The 25,110-nt window shown below is 45.2% G+C and overlaps 1 protein-coding gene across 1 annotated transcript in view; it reads right to left on the bottom strand.

Annotated features, from left to right (window-relative positions):
• The window catches only part of LOC132357330 (calmodulin-binding transcription activator 1-like), a 91,704-nt gene extending 68,193 nt beyond the window's left edge, over positions 1–23,511 (bottom strand). Inside the window, exon 1 of the mRNA XM_059910743.1 lies at positions 23,394–23,511. Coding sequence (XP_059766726.1) covers positions 23,394–23,438 — 45 coding nt within the window. The 5' untranslated portion in view covers positions 23,439–23,511. The remainder of the gene's footprint in view (positions 1–23,393) is intronic.
• Positions 23,512–25,110: the final 1,599 nt, after the last annotated feature.

Raw genomic sequence — 25,110 nt, 5'->3', positions numbered from 1 at the left:
AGAGCAGTATGGAAACCTAGTAACTATCTGTGTACCAGCACAAACTCCTTGGAGGCATGGAATATGTTTTATCCATTTTTGCTTCCCTTCAGAGAACCCTAGGTCAGAGGGTTACACATAGCCACATTCGTTTTATATACTAAAAAAAAAAATATATATATATATATATAGTTTTGGATGATGGAATAAATGAAACAAAATGCTATATAATGAGAAGTGATTACTGGCTTTTGGACAGAGAAGCTGCATGATGAAAACTATATTTACAGTTCTTTGAAATAAGGACTGACAATGTTTAAGTCTCCATAGAGTCCCTTTAAAGCTACCTGAGGACCCACATAGCTTATTAAAACAAAGGCAGAGAGATGCCCCATGGAATGCAATAAACCAGTTATATCAATTAGAAGTGATACATTAAGAAGATTTTTGTCACACAGTTTTAAATGGAGCCTTGAAATTCACTGACCATTACATATAGCATGACATGCAGACAATCACCATCAAGGCAGAGTCCGAAATTCCCGGCTCCTTTACTACTAAGCCCACCAGCTCTGCCGAGCATTCTAGGCACCGTGCCTCGTTAGGCCGGCTAACTCTTAGAACAAACTGTGCCATGGCTCAGACACCATAAATATTTACTTCTTGCTCGTGTAAAGTCCAAAACAGTAGATCAGGAGGCAGCTCTCCTCCAAGCAGCGGCTCGGGCCCCACATCTCCTTCCATCTCATGGCAGGAGCCTTCCTACGTCACTGGGCTCTTCTGCATCAGCCAGCAGAGGGAAAGGACACGGATAACCGAGCCGGACGGTGCTACGGGCCAGGCCTGGAAGTGGCACACTTCTCAGCTCTCACGCCATTGGCTAGGATATGGCCACAAAGCCACACCTAATTGCAAGGGAGGTTGGGAAATGCAGTCTGGCTACCTGCCCAGGAAGAGGAGATAGGTTTCACAATCAGCTAGCAGTCTCTGCCACAATGCCATTTGTAACTGTTTGGTTTTTTTTTAATTATAGAAGAGTCAGTCCTTTCAGAAATACCTTCTAAACCTACAACCTCCACCTTTAATCCCTAAGGCCATTCAGCATCTAAACCCGATCTAGCAGTTTTTCTACTCCGATAAATATTTTTCTAACATATTCAAAATAAGACGACATCCAGGGCATCCTTGAAGGGATGTCTGGCTTTTTTGGTACTTAATGTCTGGCACATAATAGAAGCGCAAATATTCGTTGAATTCATGGACGAATGGCATTCCCAGAAGTTCATGGAAAGGGAAAAGAATGGTCCCATCTCTTGCCCTGGTGGTGGTAGGATTTACTGAAGACCATCAGTCTTTTTAAGAACCTCTGTCTCCCTCTCCTAAGGCCACCCTAAGTTGCCACCTGTCTTCTGGAACCTGAACAATCAAGCAGTGAGACAAAAGCTACTTTCGACCCAGTAAGAAGAACTAAGGGGGTGAAAATACTCTACCATGTTCACGGACAACAACAGAGCCAATGCTACCATTGAGAGCACAGGCCTGCTCAACAAAGAGGAACACAGGGTCTGTCAGAGACCAGGCTCTGGAGGCCTCCATAAAACCGGGCTAATGACCTCTGAGACTAGAAAGCCAACATGCACCCCAAACACAAACCACAAAAGGTTAGTGGGGGAAAAAATTACATGGTATATAGTACAAAAACATTTTGTGCTCATGTATTACCTCTTTTCAAGAAGTTCAAAATATATCGTAAGTGCTACTATAATAACCCTACCAATACTCCTATGGGATAGAGACAAAATTAAAGTGTGTACTCAAGTTAAAAGGAAAACGTCTGCTAGGTGGCTGACTTCCTACTACTGGGGCCAGCGCAGTAAGAAAGTGAAGCAGTAACCTCTAAGGTAATTGGGGCACAAACCATTTTAGGCTCTCAAACTGAGTTCAACACCTAGAATTGAGTTCAAAAGCAAACAAGTTGCTAAAACAAACCACAAAACAGTTGAAGGGCTAAGACGCTAATACAGGAACTAATACTACAATATATCAAGCCTGATTTATGACCTGAGAAATCACATTAATTGATTCACTATTACCAGAGATTCATGTAAAGCATATTTAAACTGATTTCAGAATGAAAAAAAAAAAATTCTTTCTAGGTATGAATCGCAATATCATTAGAATTTTTATAAACTTAATTTGGCTAGGAAGCCAGTATACTCAATACTCTGAAAATAATCAAAGAGCACTTATTAAATGTCCTCACTTGTATAAATAGATTCTAGTAGAACATATTCAGAAAAAAAAACACTATATGAAATTTAAAATTACACTGTCTCAGCACTTATCATTACTAATACTGATAACTTTTTTAACTACTCAAAGAGAGATATAAAATATCAACCCAACAAGCTAGGCATTCCATTTGATATTATGTACATATAACAAGCATTTTCACATTTAAAATCTTATTCTGGCCCCAGAAGGCAGCAGAGCAGACATGATGTCTGTTCTAGAAAAGGCACCAAGGCACAGGCAGAGACACTTGCCAAGGGCCACAGGCTGGGAGGGGACAGAGCAAGAACCAGGAGCAGGTCTCCCTACACAACTCCGGGGCTGTTCCCACAGAACACAGGCTCTCTCCCTAATAATGCAATAACGCTTCTCCACAAAGAAGCAACGCAAAAGTTGGGGCAGAAAAAGTTCACAAGTTGCTCTGACAGAAAAGCCAAAGCACACGAGGAACATGGAAGAATACCTAGTAATCCAAGCTGGGAGTTCAACATCTTAAAGGAAAGGCCAGCAACACAACAGCTACACACACACAAGTCTGGATGTTGATCTGGTAGAAAGATTTTCCGTGCTTCTCAAACATTTTTTAGTCCATGAACCACAGACCACCCATCACCTATCACTACTTGCTATGGCCCCAAAACTAAAACCTCATCAAAACCAAAGGGGTGGGGACTTCCCTGGTGGCGCTGTGGTTAAGAATCTGCCTGTCAATGCAGGGGACACGGGTTTGAGCTCTGATCTGGGAAGATTCCACATGCCACGGAGCAGCTAAGCCCATGCGCCACAACTACTGAGCCTGCGCTCTGGAGCCCGCGAGCCCCAACTACTGAAGCCCGTGCGCCACAACTACTGAGCCTGCGCTCTATAGCCTGCGAGCCACAACTACTGAGCCCACGAGCCAGAACTACTGAAGCCTGCACGCCTAGAGCCCATGCTCCGCAACAAGAGAAGCCACCGCAATGAGAAGCCTGCGCACAGCAACGAAAAGTAGCCCCCGCTTGCCGCAACTAGAGAAAGCCCACGCGCAGCAACGAGGACCCAACGTAGCCAAAAATAAATAAATAAATAAAAATTTAAAAAAAAAAAAAAAAAACCGAAAGGGAGGAGGACACTGTGTCTCACAGCAGAGCAATGAGGCGTCCCCTTGAGTGGAGCCTGGCCGCGTGGGGCCTCACCTAATCCAAATGCAGCCAGAACGAGGAAGAACGCCAAGACACTCTCGGAGGCCAAAGACATCTGTCCACGTGCAAAAGCTCACACACTCCACTGTTGAGAAGGGCTCTCTTGATCCACAGTCCTAGTTTGTGGTAATTTGTTACAGCGGCAAAGATAACTAATACACTGATCAGGGCCCAGTGAGTTCTTTTCTCACCTTGGACTTGATCAATCATTTCACTATCATTTTACCAGCACTCTGCATTTACCACCAAAACCCTTGAAAGAATTGTCTACTCTCTCACTACCTCTTTCTCATCCTCTCAACTCACTATCAAATTGACAAAATCAGTACCTTTTTCTTAGTCTTCATTCTACTCAACCTCTCGGCATTACAACTGATAACCTCCTTACAACCCTTTGCACTTAAGCGTCCCTGACTTTATGTTCTTCTTGTTCTATCACCTCTCTGACCATTCTTCCTCAGTCTCCTCTGGTCCTCTCCTCTCTGGTGACACTTAAATGGAAGCATTCACCACATTTCTGCCCACAAGTCCCTTCTCTTCTCCCATGACAATTTCATCCACTACTATGAATTCTACTCCTAATTCATCTGAACTGATTCATTCTTTCAACCAACAGGCACTGTTCTGGGCACAGAGCTGTATAATAGCAACAAGCAAGACAATCAAGGTTCTACGTTCATGAAACTTACATACTCTGCCAGAGGCTCTATTTGCCCCTCCAGGTCTACTCACCACCCTTCTCCACCCTGCCCTGTGCCAGGGAGGCTGACCTCTATGGACTCCATCACCAGGGCTCCCTTGCCCTCTGAAAGTTCAATGAAGAGAAAAAACAGGGTGATATGAATGACTCCCTCATCTCTGATCCACATTCCCAATGTCATATTGTACGCATACATGCTAACGCTACCCCAATTACACCTAAAACAGAACCGATAACATTTGCATCCAGTCTCCCCAAAACATATCCCTCCTTATTCCTCCCTCCTTCAGTTAACGGCCTCACTAACACCAGCTGTTGAGGTTCGCAAGCTAAAGTCACCCCCAACTCTTCTCATCCCTCAAGGCCCACGGTCAGTCAGGCACAAAACTGTACCTCTCTCACACATACACATACAGCTCAGTCGCACCAGCTCCTTTTTGCAACCCACTGCTACAGACATTCCTGCCAGGAGCTACTGTCTCCCAACTCCAGTCCTTCCTCTTTGCTCATTCATTCATTCATTCAACCAACAAACATTTACTAAGCCCACCCCAGGTGCCAGGTATTCAAGCCTCTGACCACTAAAGGTGTAAATCTAACTGAAGGAGAAAGAGAAGTAAACAAGCAAGTTCAACACAAGTGAAAGAGCTAGGACCAGGAAAACCATAAAGTACTATGGGTACACCAGGGAAGGGCACACAACCCAATCTGAAAAGAGGCAAGGTCAGGAAGGCTTACTCCGAAAAGTGTTATTTAAGCAGAAACCCAGAGGACGAGGAGAGGCAGCAAAACAGAGCATATGTGTAAGTATGTGTGTATTTGTTTTAGAGGAAAGTGCCCCTTCTAAACCAAGGCGATGACAATGCGCAAGGCCTAAAACCAAGAGAAAGCATGGTGCCCTGAGACAACCAGAATCTAAAAAAATTTACCACAGCTGGAGAGTGGAGAGGACGCTGGAGCAGGAAGCAGGTGGTCCTTATTAGCACCTTCAAGGAGAACTGACTAACCAATCAATCCCACTCCTCCGCTAAAAAAACAAACAAACAAACAAACAAAAACCCTAAAAGCCTCTCCCAAAGCAGAGAGAATAAACGCCAGGCTCCTCAGTCTGACTTTCCAAGCCCCTACAACCCGACCCCTACCTACTTTGCCAGGATCATCTACCCACATGCACCAGGAACCCCAGCCTCCCTGGTACTCCTGGCTCTGTGCCTTTGCTCCATTTCCTCCACTTGGAATTTCTCGTCAAACCATCATGTTTGCCTGTCAATAATGACAGGTCAAATTCTACCTCCTTCCAGAAGTCTTCCCAGTTCCTTCCAGCGCATGATTACACCATTCATTATGACCTGCCTTGACTCAGTTACATCCATATCTGCTCCCCTGCGGGCTGGAAGCTTCTGGAGTATTATGAACAGAAGTGAATCCTAATTTCCGAGACTAGGGCAAATGTTCAGAAAAATATTCAATTTATCAGCATTGCACTTCTAAGTAAACAACCAAAGAGGGTCATGAAAAAATAATTATTTTTGAATTATATAAATACAATCAATCAAAAGCCTAGATTTCTGTATGTTTTCAATGAGTATCTCTAAATAAAAATGGCTACACACTGCCTCATTAGATTAAAAAACAGTAAGTAGATAAGCTCAGAAAGGTTGTTACTTGCTCAAAGTCACAAGGCACTTAAGGGGTAAAGACCAGAGTCAAGGCTTCAGGGACTCTCCTCAAAAGCTACAAACAGCCAGATATAACCACAGTATCCCCATGTATCTCCCTAACCAGCCATCCGATTACCTAAAACTTCCTTCCTTCACTCTTCCCTCAATTAATTCCCATTTTCCTTCAGAGTTCAGCTCAAGAACGCTCCTCCAAGCTTTCAGATGAGCAAATCCCTTTCTGATGCACTACACTCGCCTGCATAGCATGGACATGATAACAGCACTAGGAAGGCAAGGGCAGTGTATCAGTTGTAATCACACATGGCACCTTGATTAACGCTGGTTTCCCTGTCAGCTGCATGAGGACAAGGACCATGACTGTCCTTCTCTGGGCCTGGCACTTTATTATTAAGCGTTGAGTAAGTGAACTGCCTTAAGAGTATAACAGTAACTGATAGTCACATGGCCTCCACAGGACTACAAGATCCTAAAATAATTTCTGACACCTCCAATAATAATAATAATGACAATTACATAAAATTTAATGTCACATTATTGTAATATATTCTAACTCTTTTATAATTAAATATTCATGAATGGAATCTGTTAATTCTCTATTAATCAGAATGAGTGTTAACCAGAAGACCACATTTTTTCTAAACACGCAAGGCATCAGCAAACTTTCACATCAAAAGAACACACACACAAGAAGCCGACCTATACAGGCTATATGAGTAACTATTTGCTCTCTTGGAACCTGAAAAGTCCAATTCCAGCCTCACAGGGAATTAGGTTTTTCCACAACACAGCCTACTATATTAATAACTTTAAACAACAATTTTTTTAAGGCAAGATGCTTGGGTGCTTGAGTTAGGCAGGACTAGTTCCCAAACAGCAGATCCATAAAAAGGATTTAAACTCCCCAGATTGATCCACCCATTTAATATATAATTCCTATCAATATCAAAACAGCCTTTTTTGTAGAAATTGACAAGCTGATCTGGATATTATATGGAAAATCAAGGAACCCAGAATATTCAGAACAATCTTGAAAAAGAAGAACAGTTGGGGGACAGACACTTCCCAATTTCAAAAATTAACTACAGGGGGCTTCCCTGGTGGCGCAGTGGTTGGGAATCCGCCTGCCAATGCAGGGCACACGGGTTCGAGCCCTGGTCTGGGAGGATCCCACATGCAGCGGAGCAGCTAGGCCCGTGAGCCACAACTACTGAGCCTGCGCGTCTGGAGCCTGTGCTCCGCAACGGGAGAGCCCGCAACAGTGAGAGGCCCACGCACCGCGATGAGGAGTGGCCCCCGCTCGCCGCAACTGGAGAAAGCCCTCGCACAGAAACGAAGACCCAACACAGCCAAAAATAAATTAATTAATTAATTTTTTTTAAAAAATTAACTACAAAGCTACAGTAATCAAGACAGTGTGGTACTGGCATAAGGACAGACATACAGATCAATGGATTAGAAATGAGACTCTAAAACCAAGCCCACACACTTATGGCCAACTGATTTTTGGCTAGGGTGCCAAGATACTTCAATGGGAAAAGAATGGTCTTTTCAACAAATGGTACTGGGACAACTGGATATCCACATGCAAAAAAGGATGAAGCTGGAAGCCCACCTACCTCACAACATACAAAAACCCAAAATGAATCAGAGGCCTAAATGTAAAAGCTAAAACTATTAAACTCTGACAAGAAAACATAGGTGTAAATCTTCATGACCTTGGATTAGGCAATGATTTCTTAATTATGACAGCAAAAGCATAAGCAACAGAAGAAAAACCAGATAAACTGAACTCAATCAAAATTTAAAACTTTTGTGCTTCAAAGGAAACCAGCAAGAAAGTGAAAAGACAATCCACAGAATGGGAGAAAATATGTGCAAATCATACATCTGATAAGGGATTGATATCCAGAATATATCAAAAATGCCTACAACTCAAAAGCAAAAACCAAACAACTCCGTTTAAAAAATGGGCCAAGGCCTTGAATACACATTCCTTCAAAGGAGACACACAAATGGCCAATAAGCACAAGAAGAGATGCTCAACATCATTAGCCTTTAGAAAACGCAAATCAAAACCACAATAAGATACCACTTCACAGCCACTAGAATGGCTGTAATCAAAAAGACAGATAACAACAAGTGCCAGCAAGGATGCGGAGAAATTGGAACCTTCAAACATCACTGGCGGGAATGTAATATGATGCAGCCACTTTAGAAAGCAGTCCGGCAGTTCCTCAAAAGTTAATCACAGAGTTACCATATGACCTAGCAATTCCACTCCTAGGTGTACACCGGAGAGAACTGAAAACACATGTCCATGCAAAAACATGTACACAAATGTTCATAGCAGCATTATTCATAGTAGCCAAAAAGTGGAAATAACTCAAATGTCCACCAACTGGTGAATAGATAAATAAAATGTGGTATATCTATATAATAGAGTATTATTCCACCATAAAGAAACGAAGTTCTGGGCTTCCCTGGTGGCGCAGTGGTTGAGAATCTGCCTGCCAATGCAGGGGACATAGGTTCAAGCCCTGGTTTGGGAAGATCCCACATGCCGCGGAGCAACTAGACCCGTGCGCCACAACTACTGAGCCTGCGCGTCTGGAGCCTGTGCTCCGCAACGAGAGAGGCCGCGATAGTGAGAGGCCCGCGCACCGCGATGAAGAGTGTCGTTTGCCGCAACCAGAGAAAGCCCTCGCACAGAAACAAAGACCCAACAGAGCCAAAAATAAATAAATAAATAAATAAAATTTAAAATGTTTAAAAAAAAAAAAAAAAAAAAAGAAACGAAGTTCTGATATATAGTATAACGTGGATGAAAACACTATGCTAAGGGAAAGAAGCCAGTCACAAAAGGCCACATATTGTAGGATTCCATCTATATGAAATGTCCAGAATTGGCAAATCCATAAAGACAGAGAGTGGATTTCTAATTGCCTAGAGCAGAGGAGAGGGAGGAAAGCAGAGTGCCTACTCACGGGCAGAGGTTTCTTTTTGGCGTGATGAAGATGTTCTAGAATTAGATAGTGGTGATAGTTACACAACTGTGTAAATATACTAAAAACCACTTAATTGTATATTTTAAAAGGGTGAATTTTATGTTATATGAATTATACCTCAATACAGCTGTTATCAAAAAGGAATCAAATCCCTTTATGTATCTTTAAAACATTATATACTTTCCTCTTTTGTTAAGCAGAGCACACTTAGCATTGCTTCTGTGAACACACTCAAGGTCATCACTATGAAACATCAGTTACTGAGCAGCTGTACATTCACAGGCTTCAGTGGTGTGCTGGCTGCTAGCCCTTTGACATAGACCTCCAAACCACTGCCTTCAGCCTTCTTTCTACCTGTTTACTATGATTTTACTTCCTCCTCCTACCATGAGAAGTCAAGAAAAACCTGAGATTAGATGCAGGAAGGATACGAAGGAAAAGCCAAACAAGTATGCATACAGGTAGCCGCATGTGCTTAAGACAGAGGCTGTTCCAGACCCCCTCTTCAGAGGCAACGTCTCCAACCGTCCAGGTTTAGTGGTCCACAAGAAGGGGAAAGGCACTAAACCAGGTTTAGTGGTCCCAAGCATCTCAACCGTGGGACACCTCAGAAGACACTGGCCTCCCTCAAACTGCCTGGTCCTCCCTGAGAACCACCAGGGCAATGGCTGCCAGACCACCAGGTTCCCACATGTCCCGGCTGCTTCACCACCACTCCAAGCACGAGCCCTGGGACAGCTGCTACACCCACTGCTGACTTGCTGCACACACAAGTGGGCTGGCTGGCTGAGGATGCCCCGCCTCATAGCTGTAGCCACAGGGAACATTTTCTCTGCAAAAAGTTTACTCGCTATAGCGAGGGGACATGAGAAATCCATTTTGGAGTCAATATTCTTTCTCTTACACTGTTTGATGGAGACAGAGGTCAAGGCGTCAGGACCCGCTGCTACAGTCCCTTCTCCCACAATCCTTCACCTTAAGCCCCTCTAGGTGATCAGCAGGCCAGCAACCCTAACCAGCCCTCTCTCAGCGTGCACCGGACCTGGGTGAACGCCCAGCCTTGGAAACAAAGCAAGTGGCTGAGAGGAGTCAGTCCAACCCTCCATCTGGAGTATTTTAAACACACGCCATAGAGACTGGAGTCAGATGACGGTGAGCCCTGGAACCAGAGTCAGGATGCGCAGAAGCATGACCGGGACCCCTGCCCACTGCGTGCAAACTACGGTGCGGCAAGGAGGCTGCGTGCGAGTGAGAAGCCCTGTCTGCAAGGAGAAACGGGGAGCGGCAGAGAGGGGAGCTGGCAGAGCCATGACCCCCACTCAGCCCCAGGGGCTCCAGAGGAAAAGGCCACTCCAGGCTCTCCGGGTGCAGCTCCCAGACTGTCCAGTTCACTGCAGTCTCCGTCCTGGGAGGCTGAGATGGCCTCTGCTCTTCTTACACAAAAACCACCTTCACTTAACCTAAGTGGCTTGTGTCCCCTGCAAGAAAAACGGCTCCAACTAAAGGAGGGCCTGCTTCCCCTCCCTGACATCAAGTGTCCTAGTGTCCACTTTCTATATAAATGAACCTCAGAGCCATCTGATGTTCGTTTAGTGTGTGTGTGTGTGTGTGTGTGCACGCACGCATGCAGGGGTAGGCGGGGGGTGGGGGGGGATTTTGATGCTTTATTTAAGGCACAACCTGCCAACTTAGTGTAATGAAAATATTGCCACACATTTACTTTTAGCTCCTTATAGCTACTTTTCTCATCTTTTCTCATTGGGTTTTAAATCCATTTGGGGTTTTTTTTTAATTGTGGAAAAATACACATAACCTAAAATGTACCACTTTAACCCTTTCTGAGTGTACAATTCAGTGGCATTAAGTACATTCACGCCGTTGTGCACCATCCCCACTCACCACTGTTTATCTTTAAAAGTGCTCTGAAAGCCATGACTTTTTCATTCTTTTGTATTAAACAGGGATTTCCGTCTAGGCTCTGTCATCAAGCGACAAGGCGGTGCCGAAGGCGCTGGAGGGGAGACGGCAGAGAACACCCGCAACCACCTGGAGCAGCCCCAGGGCGGCTAAGTCCGTCCTCGGTTCCTTCGGCCCCGGCCACGGAGGCTGGAGCCTAAAAATACCGGCAGAGGACACACACCGGCTGTCAAGGAGATCCAGCCCAGTTAGAAAGGCTGCCACTATCACCTGATTTGCATCAGAAGACACCCATACGGGCAGCAATGGGTCATCTGTAGAATAATCAGATTCAGTGGAGAAAGACTGATGGTCCTCGCCTCCCAGAGTGCCTGGAATAAATCTCTGGGCCTTGAACTTGGTCAAGTAATCCATGATCAATTTCTGGAGGACCCCTAGGAAGAAAAACAAGTACTTCAAAAATGTTGAGTACCCACTCGCCACCTTCCGCTTGTTACAGCTCTCTTTGTAAGCACAACAGCGTGTTACCGATAAAATTAAATAAGAGACCTCCATCAGAAGCTTTGTCAAAGCAAATGATTCAGCCAGCACATTTCATAATGGCAGAGACAGAAAGGATAAGGCAGAGAATGTTGCCGAGAACACCGGGAACTTTAACTTGCCCCTCAGTATCTTTAAATATGAAAGAAACTTTCAAAAACTAAATTATATTCAAGGTATCTCCAAACGCCAGGCCTGGAGCAGCCCAGGGAGTACGCCCAAGTGAAGATGCTATATGATCAATCACAGTGGACTCACCGGAACTCCCCAATCCACAAGAGTTTCTTAGTAGGAAGAGTCTAGCAATCAATACATCCTAATAACAGTTATATTAATCAACTCCAGGAAATAAAGCTAAATGAATGTACATAATACTACCTTAAACATAAAATGTCTGAGGTTAGCAGACACTTTTGCATCTGTAATCGTGTATTATTTAAGTCTGTTTTTCCAACACTATAAACTCTCATCCATATTAGAATAAAGACCTGAAATGTGTCATAGGGAATAACTAAGCAGAATGAACATTTTTGTGCTGTGCATCTTTAACAATTTCTTTTGCAATTTTTAACTCACAACATGTTAGACCTAAAAAATTAAGCCCTCTCTGTATACCAGAAAGGAGGCACCTCGGTGACTATAGTTCAAATTCCTCGTACACAGACGGCCTGACCTGGAGCAAGTACCTCAAAAGGGAAAGAGAGAGTTACACAGAATAAGACAGCTGCACACCAGCACAGCAAGTCATGAAGTGAAATCCCACACATGCAACTTCATTTTCTTAGCATCATAAGTCAGATTGGGAAGGAACTTTAGAGGCTGTCACTAGGACTACTCTCTACCCAACACGTGAATCCCCGTAAAATTATGACCGACTAACTCATTATACGAGAGCAGAAGCCTAGGAAAAGCAAGATGAGATGCTGAGCCAGAATCAAGAGTGACGAAGTAGGATCTGGTAAGGAAGAGAAGGCTGCAGAGGCCAGGGAGAGAGGCTTCTAGCATCCGGCCTGCAGAAGTGGCAGCAAGCACTGCAGAAAATACACCTCTAGCTGGGGTCCTTGCTCCCGTTCGCCAGTGCTCCTGGCTACTGAAAGAGAAGAGTACAAGCTGGGAACCACAGTGGACTTGTTCTCAAAGCCATACAGGAAACCTAAGCCTTTGTGGCCAGAGGACTCACCTAGCACTGTTTGGTTCAGGGTAAGACAAAAATGATATTGCTGGCACTACAGCTAGGCTGCCCAACATTTTGAAATCTGATATCAAAACCTATAACTTTTCATAAATCCTACAGCAGTACACAGTAGAACACCGTTTTGAAAATGACTGAGTGTTTACGGAAACCCTCTACCATTAAATATTCCTTTCTTCGATAGTATTTACAATTAGATTCCTTCCTGGAGATTGTATTTAAATAATTTTAAAATGATTTAGTTCTTAGAGAAAATAATAAATGTCATTTAAGTCAGCTTCAAATGCTTATGCATGTCTACTTGCTCTCATTTTTTTTCTCAGAGCATCTACTTAAAGGAGAAAGCTAAATAACAGACCACAAATCTCTGTTCCCCACCAGAAAACCTGGCTCAACCTAAAGGAACACCAAGCTCTCATTTCATTTAAGGCTGGGAGAAGACAATATCTCTGAGTTGTCAGGAGGTTTAAAAAGTCATCTCAGGAGTAACACTGGGTATCAATCAAAATGGTTGCAATTCGAATCATCTCTAACCATAAACTGTAACTGAGCCAAAATGATTTTTAAATATAACACATTTTACTTCTAGATGTTTCTTGGCAATTAAATAACTGGAAAGTCAACAAACCCCCAAGAAACCAGAGAAAATGAACTTTTTTTTAAAGCTCACCATTCATCAACTACAGGAGGCCCGAAAAATGCCAGACGCCAGAGGCTCAGCCTCCAATGCGGCCCTGCAGAGGCAAACTCCAAACAAGATTTCTTAAAGAACTGCTCTCACGCAGCACTAAATTACAAGCAGTGACCTCCCTGGAGGAGAAGCTAGAGTCAACAGCTACAGGAGAATATGATCTAAGAAGATAAAACCCAACTCCGACACAAGAGCTGCCATGCCAGTTACATAATTATAATCACAACATACTGAAACTCTAAGTATCAAACAATAGTTATTTAAAATATTTCAAGAGCAAGAGAATCCCTCCCCCCTCAAAAAAAATCCAAATGTATTCCAAAAGTAATTTGCATAGAATATAATTTAATCTGCAGGCCTAACCTCTCTGAAATAAAGTAGAATCCTCTGATTTAGCCAAATTACAACAGAAATGCTACTTTATAATAAAGGAGCTACAGCACAGCACCCTGAACTTCATGGGAGAACAAAAATGTAGTGTCAATATGTTCACAACACAGCTCAATCCACAAAATCATGAGATAATTAAACTGACTGTTTTTAGGATTCAATCTGTTTCGCCAGAAACCTTGTCCAAGCTACACTGATGCAAATCAGCATGAGCAACTCCAGCTCTGTTGAAACAACTCCAGTATCTTATCTTTTGTTTTACCTTTTATCACTGATTTATGGGCTGATGGTAAACTGATTTGTCCATGTGCCAGAAGTCAGCTTGGGAACACAGAACAAGAGAAGAGATTTGGAAGAACCAAACTCATGAATGAAAACGCTGACGTCATAGCTCAGCTCCCAGCAGAGCTCAGGGTAGTCTGTGAAGAAACAGTGCATCTTTGGGGATGTTAAACCACTAGTCATTTAATAAAGGGTATAAGATAGAAAAAGCCCTTGCTCAAAACAAGGGAAGGGGAAAAAAGGGGAGAGAAGAGAGAGAAAGAGGAAGAACCACATTAACAACCTTTTCCCTAGGCCAAATATGAAAAATACACAGTGTATATGCCATGAACAATCATAACTTCTAAACCATGGAAATATTTCATATTATTGTTAAAATTACTATTTTTTTTAAAGTATGGTTAGCTATGTCTCTAAATAAGAACAAAGTCTCATTCGCATCTTAAATCTTCCTCCCGCCGTGTGCCATCACGTTCAAAAAAGAGCACACAACATAGTTTTAGCTCTTCACTAAAAACTATCTGGCATTGCCAAACTATGCCTAATTTTTAAACAATTCTGAATATAACAGGGTGGGACTCAGTGACCTCAGGCAAGCTACTGGAATTTTTATGTGAGGGGAAAAAAATGCTTTTATCTAATGATGTAATATAAACTAATAAAAAAAGAGATTATAAAAATTTGATTTACTTAGAACTATTAAGAACAGCTAGTATGTGGACTGTTCACATTTTTCATCTCTTGACAGAACTTAAAATACAACTAGTAATACAAACTTCTATGAAGTTTAGACACAATTTACTGAAATCCTATTATTCAGGACACTTAAGTAACTGATTCCTAGATTCCTAATGTTTCCCAGGAAATTTAAGATTATTACAGTCTTAGAAAATAAGTGACCCTCAGAGCCTCGATCACCTCTCCAGAGCACAAAACTACAGGGACATTTTCTCTTCTTTACCGTTCACGTGGCTTAAAATAGCCATTCACCCAAAATGGATTTTTTTTTTTTAATTTAAGCAGTAAACAATTTTGCCAATAAACATTTTTAAAAGATCTTATTAAGTTAAAATGCAAACATACCGGTTTTATCTGTAAATCTAAAATGTTAAAAGAGATCATCTCACATTTCCACCACAAATATCTTTGATAGAACATCACTACCCCCTTGTGGATTCACAATAAAAAATCCTTATCTTCAAATTTCACTTTTTAAATGTTTCATTCTGCTGAACTTCCATTAAAGTTTACATTCTCTTCACTAAGGGTTACTTTATTTCAATTACTTTTTAACAGAGAAAAAACACTTAACATTTTAAAATAACCAATTCCATCAACTTCTTTACCTTCTAAGCATCCCCATTTTGGGGACTGTTCTTCATACAATAAGTATATTTGCTGATTTCAACATGGTAACCATACCAATGTTCCATTTTTTCCTTAGGATATCTGAATTTACACTCACAGTCATCATTTTGAGATTATTTTTAAAAAATAAATGGGTAATTTCTTCACTATCGCATCTTTTCTTTCTCTTTGATAACTTCCCACTTTGTACCAATTTCTTTTTATTGCTTCCAAATGGTTTGATATCCATGTGCCCCAGAAAACCAGTGGGGCACACACCTCCTCAAGAATAACTTTTCAGCTAAGAATTAAAAACCAAATCTAAGTTTTAAAAAGACTAACTCTTGATTGTATTGCTATACCCTCAGAAATGCTTTCTGGCAATCTAAATCAACCCTGATGAAGGAAAAAAAGATAGTACCTGGTTTTCAAAGTAGAAAAAAGCTTTGTTTTCTTTCTCTCTTTTTTTTTTAGTTGCAGGAGTACCTCTGGCTGTATCTGCATATCATTCTAATATAACACAGATACATACTGTTAAACGTATGCTGTAAAAAAGATTAAATAAACTTAAATATCTGGTTTATCACTTGTTACAGACACTAGATTTAGCTGAAAGTTATAAGTCATCTCCGCAATGATGTGCAGGCCACAGAGAGAAGGTCCGAGTCCTGGTGAGTCGGATGGCCGTTTCAGAGAGTTAGTGCCCCATTTTCTCATAAATGTTGGACACAAAAGTAGGGACACAGTAATTCACTATTACCATGAGAAGACAAATTCCAGTATTCATTCTAATGGTTAGGTGGAAATAAAGGAGGAAAAATCATCCACTTGGCAAGTGTTTTTTTTTTTGTTTTTTTTTTTTAAACATCTTTATTGAAGTATAATTGCCTTACAATAGTGTGTTAGCTTCTGCTTTATAACAAAGTGAATCAGTTATACATATACAATATGTTCCCATTTCTCTTCCCTCTTGCATCTCCCTCCCTCCCACCCTCCCCATCCCACCCCTCTAGGTGGTCACAAAGCACCGAGCTGATCTCCCTGTGCTATGCGGCTGCTTCCCAATAGCTATCTATTTTACATTTGGTAGTGTATATATGTCCATGACAATCTCTTACCCTGTCACATCTCACCCCACCCCCTCCCCATATCCTCAAGTCCATTCTCTAGTAGGTCTGTGTCTTTATTCCCGTCTTTGGCAAGTGTTTTTAAGTGACTAAATACATGATCTTACCTTGTGGTAACTGCTAAGGAAAGATAGGAGAGACGGGCACGGTCTGTTAAATGACTGAACGCTCTGTGTCACCTGCCAACCCCACTGAAGGCTGTCTATGCAAAAAGGAGCGACTAACAACATGTCCAAAGCTAGCAGCTGAGCCGCAGAGGAGGCGGGGTCAGAGCCGGCCTTCGTGGTTTCCTTTTTGGGGATTTTGTTATGAGTGCTGTTTTTAGATTTGGGCGGTGGCGGGGGGGGGGGGGGTGTATTTTGGGTGACATTAGGAAGTGAGATCACGGGTGAGATTAATGCCACTTAATTAGTGTCCAGGTGGTGACGTGTTTAAAACTGTTCAGAACTCAGCCCCAAACATTTACTTGAAGGCACGTCACATCGGGCACCTGTAAGTACAAAGCCATACTGCAGAGAGCAGAGTGAGGGATCCAGCCCCAACCAGCACGTCTTCCTCCCCTGCCGATACCCTCTCCTAACAGGCTCAGAAAGGGATACGTTCATTACATGTCTTGAAGGGCCTGGCTAAATCTGAAAAAGAGAAATAAAATGGGACTGCACTTTTCCAAATGAGGGACTCATGTGGAAGAGAACATGCAATTCCACCAAGAATGAGCAAAACATTGGGGTGAATGTAGAAGAACCATTTCAAAAATATCTCTGGTCATTCCAGCTTACGGTATGTCAATCAGCTGAAAGTAAATGAACAGCCCTCTTAAAAAAAAGTGAAAAGGGAAGTAATGTGGCTGACACTTGGCCTCTCTTTGCGGTGGGGTACATAATATTTCTTTTTTAGTCCAGGGTAATGAACTAAAAAATGCTCAGGAAGCATTACCAATCTTTACACAAGGAGGCCCATGACCTTCTACAAGCAATGGCGTTCAAAGCAGAAAGATGCAATAGAACCTTAGAAATACACAGCCAGCATACTGATGGGGAAAAAAAAAAAAACCACCCTTTACTTCGTCCCACCATATAAAAAATTCAAGGATGGCTGTCCTTGTCAATATATACAGAGAAACACTCTCCTTACAAATACATGACAAATATCACAGGATGGAAGACCATCTATACGTTTACAAGTCCCTCTTTCTAATGACAGAATGGTAACACATCTTCATCGCAGGACTGATGGCCACGACATCCATGGATGGCACAAGATACAGGGATCTAACAGCGTCTGATCAACTATATCCTGAACCTGATTAGGTATTCAAAACATAAATAAAAAGAAAAGAAAGACAGATTACACACTATAATCTGGAATAGGGGGTGAATGACCGTGCATCCTAACTCATGTTCTATGGACATAGAAGCAGAGCCAGAACACTTCCTGCCCTCACCCTCAAAGACACCAAAGACAAGAGATGGTACTAAGACAGGCAGCGTGATATTAGAAGACCCCACACTACCTCGCCCCAAATGAAGTATCAATAGTATACTTGCTGCCTCTGCCCAAAGAGGTGTATCGTTATCAAGCCAAAGAAACAGAAAGAAGTTGGCTAAATGCAGCAAAAACAAAAATTTCCAAAATTCTACACAGGGAGGCCCAGGCACCAAAAGGACACAGTATTTCACCGAGGATGCTATCCAGTTACAAATACTACCTTCACCCCTTACCTTGTGGCTTAAATCCCATTCCATCTCCCTTCAAGAAGTAACACTGCCTCTTACTACAGGACAAAAAGAATGGTGAGCATCCCTCTTTACTGAATGACAGAAAAGCTATAAATACAGTAGATCTACAAATTTTTTTTTATAATAACAATGAAAAGGGCAATAAACAAACCTTGTGGGAAGAAAGGGAGGTAGGATTTAAGTCATCTAGAACATCAAAAAGAAAAAAAAAGGTCATGGTAAGTGATTCTAGAAGATACAGAACATTTTAGAAAATGATCTGTTATAATGGAAATACAAGAGAAACACACATCACCTTGTCCCCACAGAAAATATTCAGTCACATATTCACACAGATAAAGGACAATGGCAAACCCCATACTACAACAATCTTAAACAAGAGCTCTTCTTAAGAGTGAAATACTAGCAAAATTGGTTTCTACAGATATTGTAGAGGGGAAATCTGATTTAACATAGGAGGAAAAGAAAAAGTGCATTTCAGGTTAATTCTTTATCATTACTGTCATCATTAGGTACACCAAACCTACACCCCAAAATACTATAAGGCTATTTACCAAAATAAAGAAAAGACACAAATAACAGTACCAATAAAAAGTGTAAAGAATTAAAAGTCACATAATAAACAAAAGCAGTGATATGTATACCAGATACCTAGCCTAAGAATGGTCACTACAATTAGGCGTAAAATTTAGATATAACACTTCCTGGCAGCGAAAATCTACCAGCAGCGCATACAGTCCTTACTATCTGATAATATGAAATTTACCAGTTAATCATAAGAGAAAATTTTCTATCATCACTTCCTTCTATAAAGGATGTATTTGATTGCATGTTCTATACAATTCCTACTATGCTTCTGTTCAAATGTTATACAAGCATCCCAATCAACATATACTTAAATGACCTAAAAGTTATACCTAGACATTTAGGAAGAAGATTGACTACTCTTTCTACACACACACCCACACCCACACACACCCCACACACAGTCTGAAGGAAGGCTGTTGAGTGCTTCTCTCAGTCTGCCCTCCACCACCCCGACTCCTGCAGGGACAGGAAAAAGCTCAATGGGATAGTACACTATTAGAGTATCTCTTTGTAAGATTACAATCCAAAGTTCAGAAAAGAATTCCTTACATGAATACATAAAAAGACAAGCACAAGATATATGGTAATGTCATTCGCACTAAAAGGCTAACAAGACCCCTATGGTCTCAGGGAGAGTCACATGACCCCCCCCCCCCCATGCACACACAGATCCCTGCACGTAATACAAGCTCAGCGAATGAAGGTCTCCAGGATGAATGCACTCAGTGATGGGAATGTGGATGTGAAAACAACTTCTCTCCAAAAGGCCAAATTCAAAGGTCCCACAGAGGAGGCAATGCACACAACTAGGAGGGGAAAGGAAGAGAACATGAGAATCACCTTCTGTTGCTTTTTCCATAAGGAAATTAGAAAGAAGTACAACTGCACACAAAGATGTATTTCCCCAAAACACAGGAAATGGGAAATGAAGAATGGCCCAGAGGAATGAGGAAGGGAAGAAAGAAATGTTAAGCTAGAAGATGGGCCAACTGAGAAGCAGCCAGAAAGAAATATAATCCCACCAGGCACAGGGGCCACACCCAGCATAAACAGAGAGCTAAAATAATGCCACCTGACTCTAAAGAATAGGTTATTTTAAGAGGAAAGCCTAAAAACTAAAGAAATGGAAAAACGTGGATAAGCAGGATATATAAAGATGTCTCAAAGAGGAGGCAAGAGCAACCCTACTGCTTGGAAAAGGAAAATCTGACCCAATCTGACCGTGAGCAGAGGTTGCCGCGAACACGTCAACATTCTGAATCCACTGAACAATGAGATGAAGAAACCCAACATTTCCCAGGCGCAGGATAAGTCAGGTCTTCAAAAAGCCCAGGGAAGAGATGTCCCGTGGGTCACCCAACCTTGTCCAGAAAGCTGGGGGTAAGGGGAGAGGGGACTGCGGGCAGGGGAGAGTGATGCTCTAACAGAAAGATATAAAAAAGTCATTAAGAGAACAGAACCTGTCTACCTGACCGCACACTGGAAGAGTAAGAGGAAAAGCTGATCTCCAATAATCTACGGGGACAGGTGACACAGAAAGCACAACTGCATCAAGCTCAAAGAAAGGAACGTGAACTTTGCACACTAACCTCCGGTGTGTCCCTCTAACCTTTACCATTTTCGTTCTACTGCCCATGGAATGGAGCACCCTGGTGGGCAGGGAAAATTCCAAAAGGCAGTCGGTGGTACAGGGAAGGGCAGGAGAGGATCCACCACTGGAAGAGAGAGGACTCTACTGGGAACACGCCAACATATACAGCAGATAGTCAACTCTTGTTTTCCCAGGGTCGTTAATACTACACCCTAAAAAGACACAATTCCATCAACTGAATATAGATGCAGGCAGAATAGAAATAGCATAAAAACTTTTAAAAACCAAAAAAAAAAACGAAATTGAGGTCAAAAGCACAACTTTCAGACAATGGGTATGATATCCACTGGATAACTCAATACTGACTGAGGGGCAAAGTCGTGAAGTCAACGACTCATGCTGAGCATTCCTCCCGGTAACCTTGCCCCGGACTCAGTAACCCAGGTGGAGAGTCTCCTTGCTAGAAAAGCGCTTCAAGGTCCAAGAGCGCAGTCCTGACAAAGCCTGTCGGGGAGGACGGGGCTCCACACTCGGCCGGTCCCAAAGTAAGACGGGGCTGCTGAGTGAGGCACCCAGCAGCCATTCCAGCTATGGGAGGGAGGGGGGAGGGGCCCCAGAGCCAAGCGGAAATGGCCAAATACACAACCGTGATGCTCAGAGAGAACCTGGAGAATCATCCCTCCCACCCTTCCACAAAGTGTCGCAGGCCTTCCCAAAGGTACCTTTTCCTAATGTGCACAACCTCTCTCAATTATTTAAATGGCCAAAATAAAACAGTGACATATTTATGGCCATTCATTCCTAGTTCTGTCACAGAAACACATATTCTTCTCACCTGCCCCTATCCTTCGCCCAAAATACATGAAATCTCTCTCTCTCACATGGCAGTAAAGAAGTCAAGATGGGAACTTTTCACCCCGTGAAGAACCAAGCAGAGAAGACCACCCCTAAATTCAGAATGCCTAAGTTTTGGTGCACATGGGCAAGCCCTCTACACTTTGTGTATTCAGGGACTTGGTGGACATTCAGGATGTCATTCTGCTTATTCAGTACAGTACAAATGACAAAGGAAAGAGTGGTTAAGAATTGGCCATTTATCAATGAGTCTCCTGATTCCTCTAAGCCTGAAAGGTTACCAACAACAGTGATATACAGCTATGCCCTTACACGTCAAGGTCCCCATATACACCCAAGATGTACAGACAGTCAGTCGTCTAACCCTTCCAACTTCCTGTGTATAGGTAACGAATGTGATTTCACATATAAATACATGCCTATGTGCGCATATATATATATAAACAAATGCATAGTATCATTTTTTGCCAAAAGGGAACCAGAGCAGTAAAAAACCAGAAAGCATCTAAATTTCCCCTTCACCTGAAACCTATAAGATCGAAAGAAATGTTTGGATCCCACGAGAGACAACACCAGGGCCCAAGGAAGGTTCTAGTACAACAAGGAGCACACCAGCAACCTCTTCCCGAATGGCATGTGGGCGACATGGGTGTCTACACTCCCTTTTCTGGATGGAAAGGCATATGGCTTCTTCTTACCCAGCCAACATGAATACAATTTAAGAAAATTAGAAAAAGTCAAGGTAACAGGCTCACTAAATATGGCTGACTGGGAAACAGAAGCCATAAGGAGGATATGAGTTCTCTTAAAAAAGAAATGGGAAGTTTATTTCCAGGGAAGGTTCAAAGTCTCTTGAATGTAGGATGTACGAAGTCTGGTTCTCACTGCACAGAAGACAGTAATCCGAACACCAAAAGCCAAGGGCACATGAACCTCTTTCTGGGGGGGGGAGGGTAGCGTCAACTGATGAATGCTGCCCCGACCTAAGAGCAAGAGTGAACTGGAAGCAAAAATAGACCCGTTTCCCTCAGACACAGGCCGTCACTGCCGGGACCCCGGCCTTACATCTGATGGGGCAACCACCCTCACCCAGACGAGAAACTCCAAGGAGAGAGACGTGTCAGGGGAGAGAGACAGATGGGGAAAGGGGCACTGGAATGTCCAGTTCCTCCCAAAAGAGAGAGAGGGCAACTCAAAGGGTATTCAGGAAATGAGCTCACCCTAACCCAGGAAAGTGTGCGGAGAGCGTGCATAATCTGTAAGAAGTATGTGCTTTCCTATTTAGAAATGACTTCAGAGCTGTACAGGCCCCCACTATCCACTGGGTGAGGGAAGAAGAACGTGGGGAGCCCGAGTCCCCTTGTCCTGACAAAAGGGTCAATAGATGGTGTGCAGAGGCACCAAAAGATTCCACAGAGGATGAGAGGATGATACGGACCCCTCTACCAAAGGAGGATCAGGGTCACAGAAGGTAAAGGGCAAGGGAATATGGAGAGCATCACTTGCCACAGGAACGGAGACCCCACCCTCCTGGCTGCGAGGGGTGCAAGGGCAAGAGTAGGATGGCAGCGACTGCTGGGGGCGGGGATGCTGCGCAGGCCCCCTCCCAGGAACGGAAGGGGGAGAGGTCACACGAGGCCCTTCGGCCCGGGGACGCTCAGCAAGAGGGGGTCCCCCTGGTGGGGAGAAGCGCGGGGACCCCGCCGGCTCTGGGAGGCGCCCACGGGGCTCCAGGGTGAGGCTGGACAGAGACTGCCCGGCCCCGCCGCCGAGAACCAGGGGCGGCGAGGCTGAGCGCCGGCCGTGCCCCGACGGGGACCGGTCCGGGGCAGCGGGGCGCGGGGCCAGAGGGGGCCTGAGGAGGATAAACTTTCCGCCCCGCGGCCCCCACCGGGCCCGGCGCGGGGGGCGGGGGGCGGGGGCCGCGCCGGGCCCGGGAGCGGCGGGGATGCCCGGTCCGGGTGGGGGAGGCGCCGGCCCTCCCTCCGCGGCTCCTCCTCCTCGCTGGGCCCGGCCCCCGCCCGCCGGCCCCCCGCCCCTCCGGCCCCAGCCCGCCCCCGGGTGGGGGTGTGCGGCGCCGCGCTCCGCCGCCCCGCGTGTCACCTCAGGACCCGGCCGCGCTCCGCCCCCCCACCCGCCGCCCCCTCCCCGGCCCGGGGCGCCCGCCCGCCGCCGCCGCCGCCGCCGCCGCGCCCCCGCGCTCCCGCCCGGCGCCGCCGATGCCCGGGATGTCCGGCGGGGCCGGGTCCCGCCGCCCGCCGCGCCACCCCCGGGCCCTCACGCTCCGGCTCTTACCTTCCGGCTTGTTTTCGGCAGCCATTTCCCCTCCGCGCGCCACATCCTCCTCCTCCTCGCGACCGGGACCCCGAGCGCGCGCCTCGTACCGCCGCCGCCGGCCCAGCCACCCCGCCGCCGCCGCGCACCCGCCCTGGCCCCGCCCCGCGGCCCACGCACTGAGCCCGTTGGGCCGCGCGGCTGCCACTCATCGCTCCCGCCACCAATCGCCCCGCACCAGGGGTCTCACTACTCTCCGGGAGGAGCGTCCTATCCATCCGGCCCATTGGCTAGTCACCACCCAACGGAATGAAAGGATTGGTCAAGAATCAACGCCCCCTCCCCACCCACTCCCAGGAAAGCCCGCCTTCCAGACCTAAACAAAGCTTTCCAGTGGCCAGAGCACGAAAGAACTGCCCAATCAGGAAGGGGCCGACACGGAATATCTCCTCGAGGCCGAGACGTGGCGTTTTGATTGGGCGTTACTACAGTGTTTCCCAGGCCGTCCAGACCAATCAAAGGGGGTTCCCGGAACTCGGGAGCGGCGAAGGGAAGCCCCGCCCCCGAGCGTGACCGTCATGAGGAAGGCGCTCGCTCATTGGCGCGCTGGGGCTTTTCCCGCGTGCTCCCGGGGCTGAAGGACGTTCCCGGGGAAGCCGCTGCCGGCGCGTGGGGTCCCGGTGGCAGTGGAGGACGCGGCGGAATCTCCGGGATTCCTCGGCCTGTCGCTTCCGGGGGCAGCGGGGGCCGGGGGCCTCGGGGCTGGCGTCGGCCGGGCGCCGCGCTCTAGAGCCGGCCGGCCCTGGGGTCCGGGCGTCGCTGCGGGCTGTGGGGGAGGGGCGCGCCTCCGCCAGGCCCCGCCCCTTCCCCTCCCCCTCACCGGCGCCCCGCCCCCTCGGCCAGCTCCGCCGCGGCCCCTCGAGCGGGTGCCTGGCCCGCTTGTGCCTGTCGTTGCCCGCCCCCGGTGTGCTCCGTTGTCCCCTTTTCTAGAGGCTTAAAATACTGAAACTTTATTTTGGTCACGTTGGCCATGTGACCCGCAGATCCGATGACTCATAGATGCCTGTCCCAGGATGAGGCCGCTGAGCAGAATCTTATAGAAACGTTAAGCCTCGGCGAGCGTGCTCGGTGGGCGAGGCAAGCCAAGTTTGCTTCGGTCCTGGGCTCACATTCGTGGCTTTTCCGATCGAATATTCCGGCGTCCACCGCACTCACGCCCCGTGCGAGGTGGGGAGACCAGCTGGGTTTCAGTCGCGGGGAGAGAGCCCAGAAGCGGGTTAGGATCCATCCTGGGGGGGAACAGACACACCGCTGCAGCTTCTCTGGAAATCCGTCCACATCTAGTAAACCAGCACACACTGTACAGACAAGCCTAAAGCCAGATGAGATGGCAAAGATGAAAATGCCCCCTCCCAGAGAAATTCGGGAATTGTGCACGTGGGCAGGTAAGACCGGAAACAAAGGAGAGGGCTGAAATCTCCAAGTTTTTAAAAAAGGAAGAAAAGTTGAATGAAAAGCAGAGCTCCAACCGCTCTGTGTGAATCTGGTACGGTTTGCAGTGAGAACCTTTCAATCCTCTACATTTTGTTTTGTCCTTTGCTTCCCGTGGATGACAGCTACCAGCAGCAGCGAAAGGTCCTCGTTTGAGTATTTTGGCACCAAGATTGATTGTCAAAGTGAATTTTGTGCCAATCCTAACAACATGTGTTCTTTTTCTCGTCTTCACAACTGAAAATTT

Source organism: Balaenoptera ricei, chromosome 1 (genome assembly GCF_028023285.1).
Source record: "Balaenoptera ricei isolate mBalRic1 chromosome 1, mBalRic1.hap2, whole genome shotgun sequence".
In the NCBI taxonomy this organism is placed as follows: domain Eukaryota; kingdom Metazoa; phylum Chordata; class Mammalia; order Artiodactyla; family Balaenopteridae; genus Balaenoptera; species Balaenoptera ricei.
Note: the sequence above shows the minus strand (reverse complement) of the source record. Positions and strands in the feature narration are given on the sequence as shown.